Source organism: Podarcis bocagei, assembly GCF_964188305.1.
Source record: "Podarcis bocagei genome assembly, chromosome: 7".
NCBI classification, from domain to species: domain Eukaryota; kingdom Metazoa; phylum Chordata; class Lepidosauria; order Squamata; family Lacertidae; genus Podarcis; species Podarcis bocagei.
This window is the reverse complement of record NC_138132.1, coordinates 40,692,912-40,712,296: the sequence shown is the minus strand read 5'-3', so window position 1 is coordinate 40,712,296 and position 19,385 is coordinate 40,692,912. Positions and strand designations below refer to the sequence as shown.

The 19,385-nt window shown below is 46.3% G+C and overlaps 1 protein-coding gene and 1 long non-coding RNA gene across 3 annotated transcripts in view; one reads left to right on the top strand and one right to left on the bottom strand.

Moving 5' to 3' along the window:
• LOC308590724 overlaps positions 1–12,113 on the top strand; it is a 16,444-nt gene extending 4,331 nt beyond the window's left edge. The window contains exon 2 of the long non-coding RNA XR_014009885.1: positions 11,872–12,113. This is a non-coding gene — a long non-coding RNA (uncharacterized lncRNA). The remainder of the gene's footprint in view (positions 1–11,871) is intronic.
• LCAT (lecithin-cholesterol acyltransferase) lies at positions 4,177–19,385 on the bottom strand. Of its 2 annotated transcripts, none has more exons than XM_081200855.1 (6): positions 19,294–19,385; positions 12,122–12,278; positions 11,145–11,260; positions 9,565–9,660; positions 7,902–8,126; positions 4,177–7,140 (listed from the first exon to the last, which is right to left on the bottom strand). In XM_081200855.1, exons 2-6 carry the CDS (start codon positions 12,214–12,216, stop codon positions 6,536–6,538), a joined length of 1,137 nt encoding a protein of 378 aa, XP_081056981.1. In that variant the 5' UTR covers positions 12,217–12,278; positions 19,294–19,385; the 3' UTR covers positions 4,177–6,535. The 2 variants fall into 2 exon arrangements, with proteins under 2 accessions (XP_081056981.1, XP_081056980.1); XM_081200854.1 differs by lacking the exon at positions 19,294–19,385 and adding an exon at positions 16,500–16,721.

The following is a 19,385-nucleotide window of genomic DNA, read 5'->3' as shown; positions in this document are numbered from 1 at the left end:
GTTTGAAAAATTAAGTGGTTAACAGCTGTAAGGGTTAAGTTTAAAGAAAAAAGGAGGTTATAAATTAGATAAAACTAAGAGTAAGGATTTGTTGAAATTTTTTTTTAAAAAAATGGGATGCAGAAAGGGGAGGTATGGGGAAGTCGGAGAAATAAGTTATAAGAAAACAAGGATATGAAACTATACTTGTTATTTGTTTTTGTGTTTGTTTGTGTTGTTCTGTTTGTTTAAAAAAATGGTGAAAATTGAATAAAAATTTTATTAAAAAATATATATTAGACCTGAAATAACTAAGTTCTAAAACACTTAATAGAGTATATGTTAAGCTATCATTTTCCATATGACAGGAACTGAACTTGCAGTATTCACTATATTACTGCTGAATATGAAGAATGAACGATATGAGTATATAAAAAAATAAAAGGCACACATTTGAAACATGGAAGTTAGTATTATTAAATGTATTTCTTAAAGGTGTATACTACCCTTAATCCACAGATCTCAGGGCGCTGACTACATAAAAATGCAATATAAAAGCACAAAATACATGACAAGAACAGGAACAAAATATAAACCAATAACCCATCCCAATAATCAATAACCCCCCACATAATTAATAATGTTATTAATTAAGGCCTATAAACTCTCTTTTAGGAACGAGAAACACTGTAAATGTTTCAATAAAATGGTTTGATTGTAAATGAAAGCCAAAACAAGGATCCCAGGGACATATACAAAGTAGTCCTGAGTGGCTGTGGTGGTCAGATCAGGGGCAGCCACAATCCCCTGAATGTGACAGCACATGCTTGACCTTTCCAGCAAACTCCCAATGGGCAATACTAGACCTAACAAAAGACCTAAAGAGGGCTTTCTACTAATAAATAAAGGACTATGTGAACAGACACTAATTGTAATAGCAAAGAGATACACTAATGTTGGCCCCAGAGGTGAAAGAGACACTTTGACAGGTCAGGGGCTCAAATTTCCTCTTTTTGTGGTATAATATGACCTTTGTATTACGCCTTTGGGGAGTGGATTTCTTTGGGAAATAGAACTCTTTTTTTCCAAAAAAAAATAATAATTTTCCAATTTTTTAACAAATCAGTACCTAAATACATCAAATTTAATACATTTTTCCATTAAGTTGACCTCCTACTCTCCATCGTCAATGTCCCCTATTTACTGCTTTAATAATACATTATTTATTTTCAATTCATATTCCATTTCTGATGGAATCTAATCTTAAATCCAAAATTATTTTTAATTTACATTTTTGTCCTCCCTTACCCCATCTCCCTCAGCTGTCTATTTGTCAATTCCCTTAAAAAACCCAAAGCAGAATAAAACAAAACAAATGAGGTTACTCTGCCCCTTGCCACTCTACCTTAAATCATTACTTGTTGTCTCTGTATTATTTCTTTCTTTTCATCTTGCTTGTATGTAAATCTGGATGCATCCTTTCCATCATTGTTCTCCTTTCACCAAGTCCATTTCTTCTCCAGAACTGTGTTGTTGTCAAAATCCATATTTTTACCACAGCATTTGCACTTCACCACCCATTATTTCCAAGGACAACCATCTGGCACACTGAACAAAAAGCATTCTCCTCCTGCAAACAGTGTCAATGAAACCAGCCCGCATGGGAGAGTTGGGGGGGGGGGTTAAACCAAACTTCCTTCAAAACACTGAGTTAGTCCCCCCCCCCCATCTACATTGCTCTGCTGAATTTCAGTTTTTCCTTTCGAACCAAGTCCAAGACTTTCTTGTTTTCATGAATGCTATCACCTCTACCTGCTCAAACCTGTGGGCCTTTATTTCGAATTCTTTATTTCTCCTTGTTCTGGGAGGGGGTGAGTAAATCCCTTGTTGAAACAGAAAAGCATAAACACAGCCCCTTCCCCCCCCTCCTCCTTTACCCAGACAGTTTCTTTCCAATGCAGTTCCAGAATTATTCCTTCTGACATAATGCCATCAGTTCTAACACCCTGTGCTTAAATTTATTTCCTCTCTCTAGCGGTGAGTTGTGGTCCCTTAGTAAAGTATAAGAGAAAAAAGAAACAGAGTCTCTTCCTCTCTGCCATTTTTTCACCAGCTGCACACCCATAATTTCTTTAGCAGCAATGTTCATCAAGGCAAGGGTAATTTAACCTCCAGGTTAACCTCCTTTGTCATCTTTTATTTCTTTCCTATTGGAATTTTTAAAAGGAGTTGGAGCCCTCTGTTCAGCTTTTATTTAATTTTTCGAGTTTCACCTGTAGAAAAGATTTCATGTTGGCTCCTCTTTTTCTCTGCCAATATTCACTTTCTATCTACGCAACTGGATTCACAGCAGGAGGGCAGCCACCACAAGGGGGGGGGGGCGGTCCGTCCCATTCACCCGCCTGAGGAGCCTCCCAGGAGGAGCTATATTACAGCTTTCATGACCTCAGCCAGCAGTGGATATTGTAGATGTGGGAAGAGAAAGAGAAACAAAGAAATAAGAGGAAGCACTCCAAATGCAAGCCAGGACCTCTTCCTTCTCCATCCTCCTTGCAGATTACCGTAGATGCCCTTCAGCCACACATTTCGAGGAGCCTGGTCAAGGACTGGACCCAGTGGGCTCTGGGCTCCAGGCACGCTCTCTCTGCCAGGCCCATGTCACCACTTGGCAACTTCAGGCGGCTGCCAAGCCCCTGACCCACCCCTGCATTTACCCCCAAGCAGGAGGCTTAGGCAGCTGTATCTAGGCTCGCCTTAGAGTTCCCCCAAATCCTCCCCACTTTGCACCCCTTTGGAGAATTGAAGGAAATAAGGCAGGACATGACTCTGATCCAGTTTCTGGCACCTCCTAAAACTCACCTGTTTGCCCAGGTGTTGAATGGCTAGTGGTCCATCATTTGGTTATTGTATTTTATCGGTTCCAGTGGTTTGGATGTTATTTTAAATGTTAGAGTTTGTGGGCTTCATTGTATTATGGAACTACCTCCTTTCTCTGCCTGGGTGCTCACCCACATTCGCCACCTCAAGGCATCTTTTTAAAAACATGCTTGTGCACCTAGAGGCATTTCTTGGTGTTTTACTGTATTATTACATGAAACCTCAACCTTTCGTCTGAGGAACTCAAAGTGGTGTACAAGGTGCAATTCCCCTCTCTAAATTATCCTCACAAGATCCCTGTGAGGTAGGCTAGGCTGAGAGCTCGAAACATGGTCCAAGGTCACCCATTGAGCTTTATAGCCAAGAGGGGGTTTGAACCCTGGACACCTGTGCCCTAGTCTGGTCTGGACACCGCAGTATATTAGCTATTTGTATGGCTTTAAAAGATTATCAGACAACAAAGGAGAAGGTTATTAATGGCTACTAGCAATGGTTGCTATACTTTAATTTCACAATCGGAAGCAGTAATGCTTTGGAACAGTGCTGGCCCAAGACATTTGGGCACCTGAGGTGAACCATGAATTGGCACCCCCACCCCTACACCCACAGAGGCGATGGTGTGGAAGAAATTTGGTTTTATCTGAAAAAAGTACAAAACCAGACTTTCATACCCTCCAACATTTCTCCGATGAAAATAGGGATGTCCCATTCCATAATGATAATTTTACTATTTATACCTCACATATCTTACTGGGTTGCCCCGGCCACTCTGGGCAGCTTTAAACATATATAAAAACATAATAAAACATTAAACACTTTAAATAAATACTTCCTATACAGGATTGTCTTCCGACAGCTTGGGGGTTGGATAACTCCATACCCTCCAACATTTATCCAATGAAAACAGGGACATCCTAAGGAAAAGTGGGGCATTCCGGAATCAAATCAGAAACCGGAACAGCTTCTCTAAATCAGGAACATCCCTGGAAAATAGAGACACTTGGAGGCTCTGGACTTTTAAACACAACTCTGTAGTCCACACACAATGAAGCCCACAAAAATCAAGTTGTACTGTTTTGTTCCCTCTGGAACTTGAGTTTACCTGCTTTTAGCATTCCAGTTCAAACATCAAGGAACATTGTACAAACTCAGCATTTTCCCCACCCTGCCTACCCATTGCACACAGCAACACACTCAGGTATCAGGTTCAAATTCCAGTTTCTTTGTAAAGTTCACAAGGTAAGTTTGAGCCATTTGCAACCTCTCAACCTAACCCACGTCACCAGATTGTTGTGAGGGAAAAATGTGCAAGGGAAGGGATAATGTACAATACCTTTATCTCCAACAGATAAATGAAATGAAATGAAATTTGTAATAGCTATAGTCGGAAAAAACATTTGTCTTACAATATATGGTTCAAAACCAGCCATTGTAGCTTAGTATGCAAAATGACCACCTTGCAGTGTACACACATTAACATATGTACAGACAGAGATAAGGTACATGCAATACTCAATCTTGAGATTACTGAGACCCTGGGAATGCAGCTAAGTCTGCAATCCTGAGTAAGCCCAACTGAACATAGTGAGATGAACTTCTGAGTAAGTATGCATAGGTTTCTGCTGTGAATCCTAAAGACTGACTGACATGAAGCAACCAAGCAGAGCAAGCACAGAAAGGAAAAGATAAAAATCAGCACCAAGCAACCAAAAACAATTAAAAAAAAGTATCAAAATGCCTGTGCCGTGATCATTCCAAAATCATTTCTCCTCTTTAAATTAAAAACAAATAATTGTGCCATCCCCAAAGCCCCAGTGTCAGGCATGAGACAGAAAAAACAAAATACATTCATAGAGCTTTCACAAACATTATCTCAGAAATCCTTTCAACAGCCTTTCATAGGTCAGTACAGCATTTATTATTCCCATACAGAATTGGTGGAACAGAGGACTAAAATTATTCAGGGGTGTTACCAAAGAGAGAACCAAGAGTAGGGGGAAATATTTCAAGTGAGAGGGCTTTATATTTGGGAGCACTTTGGGGGGACTTTTCTCTCTCTCTGTGAAAGTTGTCTTAAAACTTTTAGCGTCCGTGCCGGTTTCCTTCCTTCCCCAACAGCACCTTCCTGGAAGCAGTGTTGGCTTGGGAGATGGAAAGTGGAAGGATCCAGCCCCTAGCCTCCTCATTCACCACACATCAGATAAATCCAACTGGACAAGTTCAACTTTAGCTTGTCTCCTTTCCCATTTCAATGAGTCCTAGGCTAGAACCTGTTTACTGCAGCAGAACTTAGCTGTGCAACTTGCCAAGTAATAAAGGAGAGATATTTTCCACTCGTGGGCAGTATGCTGTTCTACCCTATCTCACTAATGTGATTGGGCTCTCTCTTGGAAATTTTCAGGATTACAGAGTTAGTTAAAATGAATCCTGCCTTTCCTTTATAACAATTATCCCTGCCTTCATATAACCTCCCACACCCCTTTTCCTCACCAGGATCTACCTTACCTGGATAGGTGAGCCTAGGGTCACTCCAGGATTAACCGTGCATAACTACAGGCCATAAGTTGGGAGGCCGGCTGGGCAGCTTGGTTGGGGGCTTGGGGTACCTAGATACGGCCTTCCCTTCCTTTAGGAGGGGCAGGCCAGTGAGGAAACTGCAGGCAGAAGTGGCTGTGGCCATGGGTGTGCTAAGCATGTTGCTGATGCTATGCAGCTTGTCTATGGGATCAGGGTGCTGAGGCTGCCCAGGGCAGGGGCCTTGAAGCTGGCCAAGTTCTGCACAGCATAGGGACGTCCTCTAAGAAGAGGGATGTCCTTATCACCACCATGTTTGGCAGTGCAGCCAGAGGTGAGGGCACCTGGGCAGTTGCCCTCCATCTGCCCCACAGCCAACATTGGGGAGCCAAGGCCAGAAAGGGGTGGCAACCAGAGAATGAGAGAAGCCCAAAGCCAACGTGATATAAAGACTGTGTAAAACTGCGGCTTCCAGCTTTGTCTTTAGTCTTCCGGAGGGGGGGGGCAGTTGGAGGAGATGGGGAGGATTTTTCTCCCCTCCTCTTGCTGCCACCCCTTTCTGCAAGATGCAGTCAAAGCCAGAAGCCACTGTTGGGCAAAGCCTTTACATGTTGGCATTAGCTCATCATCCTCTTCTTCTGGCTGCCACCCTTCTCGGGTGCCCTGTTAAGCTTTAATAAAATTGATACAGCCTATACTTCTTGTGTTTAATATGTGTCTGACGATGTGTATGTCTAGATATACCCACAACGCCATTCATACAATGAAGGGGCTGCAGCCCAGGAAGGCATATGCCATAATAAAATGTGTTGGTCTACAAGGTGTTCCAGGACTCCTTGCTCTTTTTGCATTGAGTAAATAAAGCTCTGGGCTAGTTCACCTGCCTACCAAACTGAAAGCATGCTAGGGCAACATGAACTCTCAGAGGCCCCAACAATCACACCAGTGATGGAAATTTGCCAGGCATCTGTTGGCAGGAGCAATTTGGAGGAGTCTTTCCCTCTCAGAGCAAGCAGGGAGGCAGGATCCTGCAAGGCACCTCTGCATCCAGCTGTGTTGCACATAACACTGTAGACTTTGGGGGGTGGGGGGCACGCATGAGTCATCCTGCTTCCTGTCTATGCAGGAGGAATAAAGTGACCCCAATCTCCTCAGCACAGGGCCTTCATTTCTCCTGTTGGTCTTTGTGTTGGGTCTCTGAGAAGCCTCTTCCTCCTTTCCCTGCTTCATCTTCTGCAGCTGTGGCTTCCCCAAAGTTTCCCAGCAGGATTTCATTGATGTAGTTGAGGGTGCGGTTGTCAAAGATCATGTTGAGATGCTCCACGCCCGGCATCTCCACCACGTGGACCTTCTGTTCCTGCTGGCCATGCCATCGCTTGCAGAGCTCTAGGCTGCGGCGGCTAACGCTGTTATCCCCATCCCCATACACAAAGTCAATGGGGTCCTCATAGGGGAAGCGGTCGTTGTAAATGTAGGTTTCCACAGTGGGGAAACCCGTGCCATAGATGCAATACACCTCGACCCCTGGGGCAGGCAGCCCCTTCAGCAGGTCCTTGGTGTCGTTCCACATGTACCAGCCATCCTCAAAGTTAATGTCAGTGAAGAGGCGCTGGTAGTCCCGGTAGGTGTAGTTGTAGGAGGGGGTAGAGATGAAGGCATGGGTCTCGGGCCAAGCTATTGTGTCTGGGAACATCCAGGGGCTGGCTGTGGTCATGCGCTTCTCCTCACGCAATTTGATGCTGGACATAATGGGGATGCCCTGCTCATCACCTGAAATGCAGACCAGCTTGGTATCAACTGCAGTACTGGCATAGACCCCCAACCAATCTCCCAGAAAGCTCAGGAAATGGACTTGAATACACATTCAAATCATGTTTCCCACTTCAAAGAATTCTGGGCATTGTAGTTTGTTAAAGTTGCTGAGGATTGTAACTCTGTGAGGGGCAAACTACAGAGCCCAGGATTCTCTGAGGGAAAGAAGGAGCTTAAAATGTGCTTTAAAGGTATAGTGCGTACATAGCTTTAGACTTTTTATGTTTCATACCACACAATAAACAAAGTATATTGGAGTTGAACAGCACACATCTGGAAAACAGCAGGAAAAAGAGACTACGGCTGTGTACATTCTGCATCTTTAAAGCTCAACTGAGTTTTATGGAAAACACTGAGAAATCCCAACACAATCCAAAGAGAACCATCTCCTTTTTTTTTAGCAGCAATAATAAAAAGAGTGGGAGATGCACCCCGCCCCCCGAGATACTCATGTCTAGATTAGTTTAGCAGGAGGCAATAAAAGACAGTAAATCTGTGCTAGAGGCCTGAGAGGATTTTTGTTTTTTAAAAGTGCATTTAAGCTCCACCCCCATTTTGATAGCTCCACCCGCCATCCCTGAGCCTCAAGGGGCCTGGCAGCAACCCCAGACAGTGGAAGAGGAGGGCAGGTCACCCAAGTAAGAGGTGCACACAGCCTTTTTTTTAGTCTGGAGGGACCAGATATTCCGGCCCACCTCACCTGCTGGCAAGCAACTCACCTGAGGCCAGGACTCTTATGGGCTTCACTGCTCCCCCCCAAGGAGCCCCCAGAGAGATGAAGCCCCGGATGTTCTGGCTTTTCCAGGCCTGGGACTGCTGGAGGAGGAAATAGAGGATGTTGAGGTTTCCCAGGCTGTGTCCAATGAGGAAGACAGGCTTCTGGTAGGTCTTACGCATTTCCTCCACAAGGCTGCGCAGGTCGCAGAAGTATTCCTCTTGCTGATCTGTGGAGACATAGTTGGGGTTGCTGGATCCGGCCAGCCACATGGCCTTGCTGGCCACCCCAGTGGCTATCCAGGCTGCCCCACGGTGTTGCAGCAGATGGGGCTGGGATGCATCTTTTCCCAGCCCTATTTGGAAACACTGCCATGGGGGACTGAACCCGAGCTATTCTGCATGCACAGAAGGTCAGAGGTGGAGATTTGCGCAAGGCCTCCTCGCGAGTCCTTGCCAGTTGTGTGACTTGAACAGTGTGTTTTTAAAATGAGGATGTTGCAGAGGCTCAGGTCCTCCAGAAGCCATGCTCTCCTGTCTGCAAACTCTGACCACTAGTCAGGGAAGCCTGGTGCTTCAGAAGCACCAGATATTGTTTTCTTGTATGTTCCAAGCAGATTGTGGAGACTCCGGCCCTCAAACCTGAAGCAGCCTCCGCTCTGCTGAGCGGCCAGAGGAGGTGGAATGTACGACCAGACCTCATTACAGACTTCCAGTCGGTAGCGCATGGGACTCTTCATCTCAGGGTTGTGGGTTTGAGCACCACGTTGGGCAAAAATATTCCTACATTGGACTGGATGACCTTTGTGGTCCCTTCCAACTCTACAATTCTAAGATTCTGAAGAGTCAGTGAAAGAAGACTGGAAGAAATTCAAAGACTACTTACAGAAACATTGTAAAATTAATGAATGTTAGAAGGATGTTGGATAGAAACTAAGCAGTTTCCAGCTGTAATGCTTTAAGAGATATGAAAAAAAGAGGTTTTACAAATGGGTAAAAGTTTAATGGTAAGGATTTGCTGAACTAACAAATTGAACTGGAATACAAAGAAGGGAGGTATGAGGAGGTCCGAGGAAATAAGTGTATGGAAGTTATGTTATTGAAAATTAATGTGTGTTTTTAACTGTTTTTTATTTTGTATGTTTATTTTTCTTTTTTCTTGTTACATCTTAAAAACTTTTAATAAATATCTTTTTTAAAAAAATACAATTCTAGGATTCTGTTTTTTTAAAAAAAATCAGCCATGGGAGGCGGGATTTGCACCAGGGCTGTTATGATGGCGAAGGAAGGAAATAGTTGCCCTTTCCTTCTGTGCTGTTTCCACACAGCGACAGGTATGTGTGTTGGGGGGGCATTTAGACTCCCCCCACTCAAGAAGGCTGCTTTCACCCCTCTCTCCTTGCCTTGGGCTCACTGTCATTCCATGGTTGCTAACAACAACAACAACAACAACAACAACAACAACAATTTATTATTTATACCCCGCCCATCTGGCTGGGTTTCCCCAGCCACTCTGGGCGGCTTCCAACAAAATATTAAAATACAATAGTCCGTCAAACATTATGCTTCAGGGGAAAGCATTCCTGCTTCCCACCCCTTGGCCCACCCCTTGGCCCACCAGCTGAGTCCTCCTCACAGCCCCCTCCCTAGTTACCCATTTGTACATACCGGGCCCAATCCTCCAGTCATAGGGGGCGGCGCGCACAGTTTGGTCTCGCACATAGCCATTGTTGACCAGGTGTTGCACCAGTGTGTGCATGTACCCTGGAGGTAGGAGGAGAGAGGAAGAGGTTAACAGGAGGGGGGTAAGGGGAGGAAGGCTGGATAGGTGACCTGTTGGAGGGGTCCACTTCCTGCTCTGAGGACTCCTTGGGTTGCTCCAAGCCCCATTGGGTCCAGCACATTAGGAGGCAGGAGTAAGGATGCCAACTCCTCGATATATACCGTAACACTCGCCGCCCCCGGGCTGAAAAAAACCCTCTGGTACCTCAGGTATGGGCACAATATCCACTTCCTAAGGTGTGGAATGAGCAGCTTTTTGTTGTTGTTAAAGCAGGAAAAGGCGGAAATTGCACCCTTTTAAAAAAAATGTCTTCAAGAAAGTAGGGAAACCAAAATGAAACACTAAACATACATGTTTTTTCCCAGCTAAAGATTCTTGTATTCTGGTAAACGCCTACAAAAAGGAAATTCTGGACAGTGGGAAATGGTTGGGCAGAGTGGGTGGTGGATCAAAAATTTCTGGAAGGTCCTCTTTCTTGCATGCCTACATTCAGTGCTTTTTTTTGTAGAAACATAGGTGCCGGTTTCACTGTGAAGTTGTTACAGTAAGTGGCACACTTTTTAACAAAGAAGAAGAAGAGGTGCTGGTACTGTGTAAGCTTGAATATCCCCTGGGGAGAAAACACTGCCTACATTACAAACTGAAAGTGACACACACAGAATACCTTTTTCTAAAGAAGAGGAATGGGGAAAGCCACAAAAGATCATGAGCAAGGAGGAAGAGAAGCCTTTCCCAGCTATCAGATGCCCCCTAAAAACCCACAACAAGCCTAAGTCAGAAACAACTTCCCCATGTCACTTCCGAAGCAGCTTTGAGTCAGAAGTGGGCACGTTTCATTCACTCAGTAATAAGTCTGTTCCCAGTCATTGCTGGGGGTGGTAATTACCGGTACTGATTTTCACTAATTGTTTTCTATGCATTTTACTACAAAAAAAAAAAGTAAGTAAGTAAGTAAAAAGAAAGTGAGGAAGTGGCATGAAGTGCCCATCACTCCAAGGGGGAAGAGGAGCAAGATCTGTTTGCTACTAATCCCGGAACCAAATTGGACAGGAATCAACCAGGGGAGGATATTGCAAGGAAGATGACCCTAACCAAGGGGGGGGGGAGGAAAAACCACCTTTGCTTCCCAAGGCTCCCTGTTGTCTTCTGAGCACTGCAGAAGTATCTTGGAAATGGGCCTTGCTGCTAGATAAGGCAGCTCTCTATGACATGCCATGCCATGTAGGGCCCTCATTTTAATCCCATGGTGGAAAAGTGTAGCCAGGATTTTTGTTGGGGGGCAGGCCTTTCGTTAAGGGTGCAGAACCTCAGTTTGCTATGTATTTTTATTGATGGGGGGCAGCTGCCCCTCCCTGCCACCCCTTGGCTATGCCCATGGCTCAAGACAACTCCAAACAGAGTGAAGCAGCAAACTTCCTTCCTCCACCAGAGAGATGACTGATTTGCAGGTAGCAATGCCTCCTACCAGCCAGTTTGCTCCTGTCCAGGTATTCCACTGTGTGGGTTTTGCCAAACCCAGGGACTCTGATTTGGACTCCAGGGGCATTGGACACCCTCCGAGTTGTCCTGTTGTAGATCACTCTGTGGGCAGAAGGCAGATTCAGGTGCAAAGCAAAATACAACCACCATGCTGGGATTTTCATTCCTGGCTATTAAAATGTCATAGAAAATACTTTTTTAAAAAAATCGTAATGATTACTATGTCCTGCCAACCTAGCTCACCTTGGAAGGAACGAGGGGATCAAACCTTTGTTCCTTTCAGTCTACCTGAAAAGTTCAACGTGTGAGGAGGTCTGAGCTGGTTTCTCCGAGCTCAGACGGCATGGCTCTCACAAGCAACTCTTGAGTTCCTATACAAATAACTTTTACCACTTTGTAACAGCGAAGTTTTACTGCCTGTGCAACTTTTCTGACTGATGTATAGAAAAGCACATGAACCTGACCTTTGAAGAGTTTGAAAGTAAATCAGTTTTTAACTTACCAAACATGTGGTGTCCTATGCTAGGACAAGAGGGAACTCACAAGGGCCCATATTTTAATGGTCTAACAGTGTATATTTTTACACTTTACTTGGTTTTGTGATTTTAAATCTTGACTGTGGTTTTCTCATTGATGAGTATTTGCCCCAGGTTGGGATCTTGGCATCTAGGAATACTCTTTTTATACCTATTTTTTTTTCTTGCAACCAACAGACTACAGTCTCCACCATTGGCCATGCTGGCTGCTGGGATGGAAGAGAGTTGGAGCCCAATGACAGCTGGAAGGGGGGGACACACCAGGTCCCCATCCCCTTCCTGTGCTACTTTGTACTTCTACATACTTCTGGCTTCCACCATGGATGAAGCGTCCCTCACCCTGTTTTGGCTCAGTTTTCGCAGACCCTCCTCACATGAGGGAGTCACAGAATAACAAGCTATAAAGTGGCTTCAACCAGTAACGTACTTGGTATTGTCAATCCAACAGTCAACCCCAAGAGGCAGGAACATGTTGAGGTTCAGCCAGATGGTGAAGAAGTCATCTGTCTGGCGGTAGCACATCCAGTTCACCACATCTGGCTTGTCCAGCTTGGCCTCTAGTTGGTTTCCCAGGCAACCAGGCACTGAAAGGTGGAGAAAGAGGAGTGGCAGCCTGCCTTAGTGGTGCATCTAAAGTCCTGGAGAGATTGCAGTTCTTTTGTAGCAACGAAAGAATGTGAGTGGGGTGGGATGGGGGGTTGCTATATTTTCTAGAGGCCCTGCTCTTGGTGCATGGGAATTTAGAACTGATGAAGCTTTCCCCATCATGGATATAAATGGTGGGCAAAGCTTCACCTGTTTATACCTTGGGAACAGGAGCTAGGCCACCAAAACAAGGTGGCAACCATTTTCCTAGCAAAAATGTACAGCCATTTGCTTGTGTGGTGAGCAGAGTTTCTTGCTAGGCGCTCCTGTCCTTGTTAGGCAGGGACAGCCAATGATGCACCTTCTAGATGTTGTGGACTACAACACTCTTCAACCCCAGCTAGCACGGCCAAGGCTCAGGGGCTATGGAAGTTGCAGCTCACAGCATCTGGGGGTACAATGTTTTGGCCACCTTCTGCTGTAAAGCACCCAACAAAAGCAAGACACCGTTGAGAGTCTTTTCGTGAGGATCTTGCAGTAGGTGCGATGCCTATAGGATACTCATGTCACTCAGGTATCTTGGAAAAGCCACAAGGAATGAGGATGGTGGTGGTTCCCAGCCCCTCCCAGCCTTTGCTTTATTCCTTCTGAATCTCAGCCTCTGGGCTGTGCCTTTGACTGGAACAGGGGGATTCTCGAGTTTGCCTCCATGCTGGGTCCTAGAAGCACAAGCAGACCTGAAACCAGTTGCTTTGAGGTCTGAGCAAGTTTCTGTCACCTCCTGTGGCCAGCCTGCGCCTTGAGATCAGCTTGTTTACTGATTTTAATTGTTTTTATTTATTTTCAAAACTTTTTTTTTTGCTATGGCAAAAAATATGGTTTTTGTTTTTATTAAGTAAGTCAAACAAAGCAATACAACAAAATAATAGTACAACTACAAAAAAGCTCAGCATATCTGGAAAAGACTTAAATTGTTGAGTACTTAAGACTATTAGGGAAGCTAAATTTTGTGCTGTACCTTGTCCTGTGTGTATGTATTTGTTGTATATATGATAAAATCCCACCAAATTTCTTTTCAAAACTTAACACGTAAGGATATTCCCAGCAGCTGCAGCCCTGCCAAGTGGTCTTGAAGGACCGCACAACCTCAAGTAAGTAGCAAATACAGGTGATGAAAAGCCTGCCTGAGCATTAGTTGAATGCTTTAGTCTGGCAAGTCTTTCCACAGGTTACCCTGTGAGACGACGTGCTTATTGCAAAAAGCAAGGCATGAGGAATCCTGTTTGTGTGCTTGGGGGTCCTGTGTCCCCTTAATGTAAAAAAGATATCTGTTGATCCCACATGGTCAGAATGCCTGTCTTCCTCCAAGAGTGGCTTCCACAGAGTCTCCTAGTAGATTCTGCCAAAGGGCAGAGTGAGATTTCAGTCCAAGGGAGCTGCTTTGTGTTTTAGACTACTGGCAAGGTCCTCCCACAGATGCTCTGAAACAGGTGCTCTGGTGGGATCTGGAGTCCCTTACCTCTGGGGGTTGCAATAATGTGATTTTGCCCATGCTTGTCCTTAATGAACCTGCCATCCAGTTGGAGTCTCAGAACCTGCTGTCCACACGTCAGACGGAACAAGATGGTCATATTCCATACTGTACCACTTTAAGGGCATATGGGGGTGGGTATCATATTTTTGAAAGCTCCCACACATATATGTGAAAAGCCTGCAAACAATGAAACTCTCAAGCCAAAAAGGATAGGGCAGCATTGTCATGGCTAAATCCATTGACCACACTGTGGGACGGATGTTGCTGCCTTTGGCCTAGCAAACATTCCTACCTGAAGCTAGAAGTAGTGTAGTCCAGGCTTCTGCCACTTTGAGTAATGTTCTCCACCAGCATGTGCAGCAGAGAAGACTGTACCACTCTGAGCTGTGGGTGTGGAGTGCTATTTTTACTGCCCCCAAATGTAACAGCTCTCTGTAAGTTAGGAGCATCAGATCTGGGAGGAAGATTCTGTCAGGGCCCTGGGGTTAGGTTCAGAGTGGAGGAGGAAATTGCCCTCAGAGGGGGAAAGTAGAAAGTAATGCAAAAAAATACAGAATACAAGTTAAAATGATAAAAGTTCCCACTGAATGGCCTTGACCGGACTTTGTTTTGTTTGTCTGGCGCTCTGAAAAAATGGTCTCTTTGGCCAGAGAGCAAAAGTGATCTAAGTTGGTTCCTGTGTTCCTAGGAAAGGATGAGAAAAAAGGGCAAGCACCAGGAGGTGTCTTTAAAGCATTCCCCACCCCCTGTCTAATCACCAGAGTCCTGCCATAAAGAGGTTTTGACAAGGCCAGGGCTGTGGGATTCAACCCAGCCTTTCCTATATAGCCTTATATAATGCTTTAAAGACACCTCTTGGTGCTGGTCCTTTTTTCTCATCCTTTCCTAGGAACACAGGAACCAACTTAGATCACTTTTGCTCTCTGGTCAAAGAGACCATTTTTTCAGAGCGCCAGGCAAACAAAACAAAGTCCGGTCAAGGCCATTCAGCGGGACAAAATACTATGCAAGATTATTCCATGCAGGATCAAAAGGGACGGAGACAGGAGGAGATTCCCAGGGTGTGGGTGGGTGGGTGTGCACATACATGGGATGGAGAGGCCACTTTTGGGCCAGGAGTCAAAGGTTGCTCACCAGATTCAACACAGGACAGAGGAGGTCCTCTGCCTTTAACTCTTGCATTATGGAAGTGCTGATTTTTCTGCAGCGGGAGGAAGGGAGAGAGCCACCAGCAAAAATAAAATAAGAATTTCCTTCCTAGGTCCCGCCCTCTACCCAAGATGAAGCACTGCAATCTGCTCTACAGTCTTCCACCCCAACCTATGGACAGAAAGGAACTTGCCACCCCATGATGTCCTTCTGCTCAGCTCTCCCTGGTCTATCTAAGCATGACAATGCTGGATCTCTCAGAAAGGGGAATTAGACACATTCAGGAGTTTGTGCTTGATTAACTTGGAGGCCAAGAAGGAGAAGATGCCAGGCAAGGCACACTGCCTCACTCTAAGCAAGACCCAGCAGCCACACTTCAGCTCCGTTAGGCAGCTAGGTGAACCAACAGAGTTTATTCCCAGTTTGACCATCACCCTGCTAAGCATGCATGTCAATGGGTTGCTACAAGGTGACCTTGTAGCTTCCATGTTAGAGGCAAACGGGATAGATCTGCCTCCAGGCACAATCAGATGAGATGGACCATCTCATCCAGCCCCACCCGCTCTTGCCAAGGCCTCCTTCATGTGGGGCAATGAGGGAGAAGCAGGGCAATGCAGAACTCATGGAGAGGTTACCGGCCTGTGTGGTGTAGTGGTTAAGAGCGGTAGACTCGTAATCTGGTGAACCGGGTTCGCGTCTCCGCTCTTCAACATGCAGCTGCTGGGTGACCTTGGGCTAGTCACACTTCTTTGAGGTCTCTCAGCCCCACTCACCTCACAGAGAGTGTTTGTTGTGGGGGAGGAAGGGAAAGGAGAATGTTAGCTGCTTTGAGACTCCTTTGGGTAGTGATAAAGTGGGATATCAAATCCAAACTACTATTCTTCTTCTTCTTCTTCTTCTTCTTCTTCTTCTTCTTCTTCCTCCTAAAGCATCTTACAGGAGTGTCGGGCAAGGTGCAGTCAAATGCTGGGAGGACAAAGGAGAGCTTGCAGCCTTTCCTCTGGGAAAGTGTCCCCGACATGCCCTTTCCTCCAAGGTACTCCTCCAAGGGGAAGAATAGCATGGCTCTCCTCTAGCCCTGGGAATCCCACCAGTGGTTCTGTGACATCACTTTGATCACCGTTCATCTTTATCTCAGACCTATTTGCACACCAATGCGTACCACAGAAAAGGCCAGCAGCCCAGCACTGCACAATCCGCTTCTAGGTATCCCAGCTGAGCATATCAGGCCCTGAACTATCCTAGCTGTGAGCTTAATCAGACCCTACAGATCCATCTGCTTTGACTAGCATCTTCTCAGCCATCCATGTCTCAGGGGAAGGGGCACTACCGCAGCCAAAGCAACCCAACACAGACTCTTCTCAAACCTCACACCTGCCTGCCCAACATTGATCAGCCGGCTGTTCACAAATGACTGCCCTCAACTATCCCACCGACCCCTCCCACCATGCCAACACTTTGCCTGCAGTGGGGAGCTAGCCTCCCCAGCCCCAGGACTGACACTGCCCCCCTTGTCATGTGCCCCATGCCAACTTACCAAGCACCACAGGGGGAGTGTTGTTGGAGAGAGCTGCTTCTGGGGTGGTACTGGGTGGGAAGAGCACGTTGAAAAGCCAGAAAGCATCTGCTGGTTGCCAGAGGACAAGAAAGAGGACAATTGCAGCCCCAGCTGAGCTCCCCATTCTGGACTCTGCTCTGTCCCTCCAGCCACTGCCTCTGGTCTAGAAAGCAGCAGCCTTTCTGCTGGAGCACACTATTTGTAGGAGGGAGGGTGAGAGGGCGGGATGTGGGGAAATCATTAGCAGATTCTGTGCACAGAGCAGCCCCATTGGGCTGCCTGGGCCTCTTGGCCTCAACCATTCCAGGAATGGGTGGGAGAGGAGACATGACTTGTCCTCCCAGTATTGAAGGCCTTGTTCTCAATCAAAGGGCACCCAAAGGGGTTTGGTTGGCGCTGGAATTTGAAAAAGCTACCCTCAAGTAAGGAGGAAATCTTACTGACTGATTGACTTTTCCGGAGTAATCAAAACCATCTGATGCCAGAGATTCCTGTCCATATGACTACAGCTTGGAGCCACAAATGCAGCTTTCAGCAAGACCCCTTCTGAAAGCTTTGCATTCCTCCCTGTTTGTCTGCAGGCCGAAAGCCAACCAAAAATGGGACATCTGTTTGCAGGAAGCTTATGCATATTGTGGCAGTTCAGGGCAATCAGCTGCAAGTATCTGCTCCACACCAATGTATAACCACTCTCTGGCTCAGAAAACAAAGAAAGATATAAAGGTAAAGGTAAAGGGACCCCTGACCATTAGGTCCAGCCGTCGACTCTGGGGTTGCGGCGCTTTATTGGCCGAGGGAGCCGGCATACAGCTTCCAGGTCATGTGGCCAGTATGACTATTCCGCTTCTGGCAAACCAGAGCAGCGCACGGAAATGCCGTTTACCTTCCCGCCAGAGCGGTACCTATTTATCTACTTGCACTTTGACGTGCTTTTGAACTGCTAGGTTGGCAGGAGCAGGGACCGAGCAACGGGAGCTCACCCTGTCGCGGGGATTCAAACCACCGACCTTCTGATCGGCAAGTCCTAGGCTCTGTGGTTTTAACCCACAGTGCTACCCACGTCCCAAAAGATAGATATACTACATCAAAAAATCAGTGGCACTTTTGTATCAGTGGAAATTCAGTGGAACATTATAGTTGAGCCCAGTGCATGCTAGGTAGTACCAACTGGTGTGAGCATGAAGCAGGAACTGTTGGTATTAAATCAAATGGCTTCAAAGCTTCATAAAAATTGAGTGAAGTGTATGTGCCCTTGAGTGAAGTGTATGTGCCCTTGACGGGGCCGCTTCTCCTCAAAGCAAGCACACATCTCTCCCCCACCCCCCACTTGCCCCCCTACACAGTCTGTCAGTCAACGTGCTGACTGCCCTGACCATGGCTGTTTAACATGCTGCGAAATACAAAGAGAGAGACTGACCTCTGAGCAAAGTACACAACTGGATGTAAAGCAGGCAGAGTTGTGCCCCACTCTGGGCTCTCTCTGTATAGGGAATATAGTGACCTTACCACTTTATTATGCAGGTTACAGAATCTCAGATAGCTGTATTACCTTTGGCTATATGTCAGCTTGTGCAGATGCCTCATACAGAGTCGGAGCACTGAACCCAGCATGGTACTCTCTGACAAGGAGGCCTTAGGCAAAGTACCTTCCACAGCCTGACTGCATAGGAGACCCCTTGCAGCCTGGCTGCGAAGGATTGCTCAGCCTGCAAACTTTGCACATGCCCCAAACGTATTTGGCAACTTTGCGATGGCTCTTGGCACACCTCTCTTAGACTGCATGTGCCTCACTGCCTCCCCTCCAGCAACTGTGTGGGTCAAGGGCACTGGTGAGACCTGGCCAGCCCTTGTGAAACTTAGGCTGGCCAAGACTGGCAATTGTTTATATAATAGGCAAATGTGGTGCCTCCTGACATTTGTTCTTTCCCATTGTTGCCTTTGGCCAGCCATTTGCAGATTGGAGTGGAGAGTGGCTGTTTTCATTATTTTTATATTGTTATTGCAAGCTGCTTTGATTCCTTTTAACAGAAAAACAGGACCTGAATAGTAACTAAACTAGCACCATTACTTCATGCCCAGAAGCAGCAAAGCTCTAAATATCAGGTACTGGAAGGCATTTGCCACCTTTGTTGTTTCTTGGAAGGTTATGAAAGTGAACCAGGAATGGGGAACTTCTATGCCCTTCCTAGGTCCCTTCTCAGAGCACCCACCCCCCATGAACCCCTGCAAGTCTCTCTGCTCTGATCCATCTGTTTTCAAGAGCAGGTTAGTTGGAGGGGCAACATTTCAGCAAAATGGGTTAAGTCCCAGCAGGGTTGTGACTTCCAGGATGTGCCATCTTGGAGCAGGTGAAGATGCCTGGATGTTGCAGGACTTAAGCCTTACATAAAACAGGTGTTGGGATGAGAAGGCTCAGCCTGGCCTGACTAAAAGCAGCCCCTGCACACCAACAGCTGCCAGTGTGGTCTCTGTGCCAGAGGAGAGGAGCCGCTCGGCCTCTAGGGCTGGAAGGAGTTAGCCAGGCAGGCACTGAGAACCACCGGGGAAGCCAAAATCAACTCCTGAGTCTGAAAGAGCTCAGCACTTGGATACACCCCCCACCCCCCATAAGCTGGAGAAATGTGGCAGTCAAGAGAAGGGCTCTGAATCTCACGAGAGAAAAACTTGGCCTGGGTCTCTGCCAAGGCTACTGCCCTCACCCCCCACCCCAGGGCTCTAGCATGGAGAGGGGGGAGCTGCCAAGTGACTCTGATAAGCTGACACCAGCCTTTACCTTCAGTTTTGTAACCCCAGGTTAACCCAGCTTTCCAATTTATCTGTCCTCCGGTAAAAAATAAAACAGAGTTCTGTTTTGTGGCGTCTCAG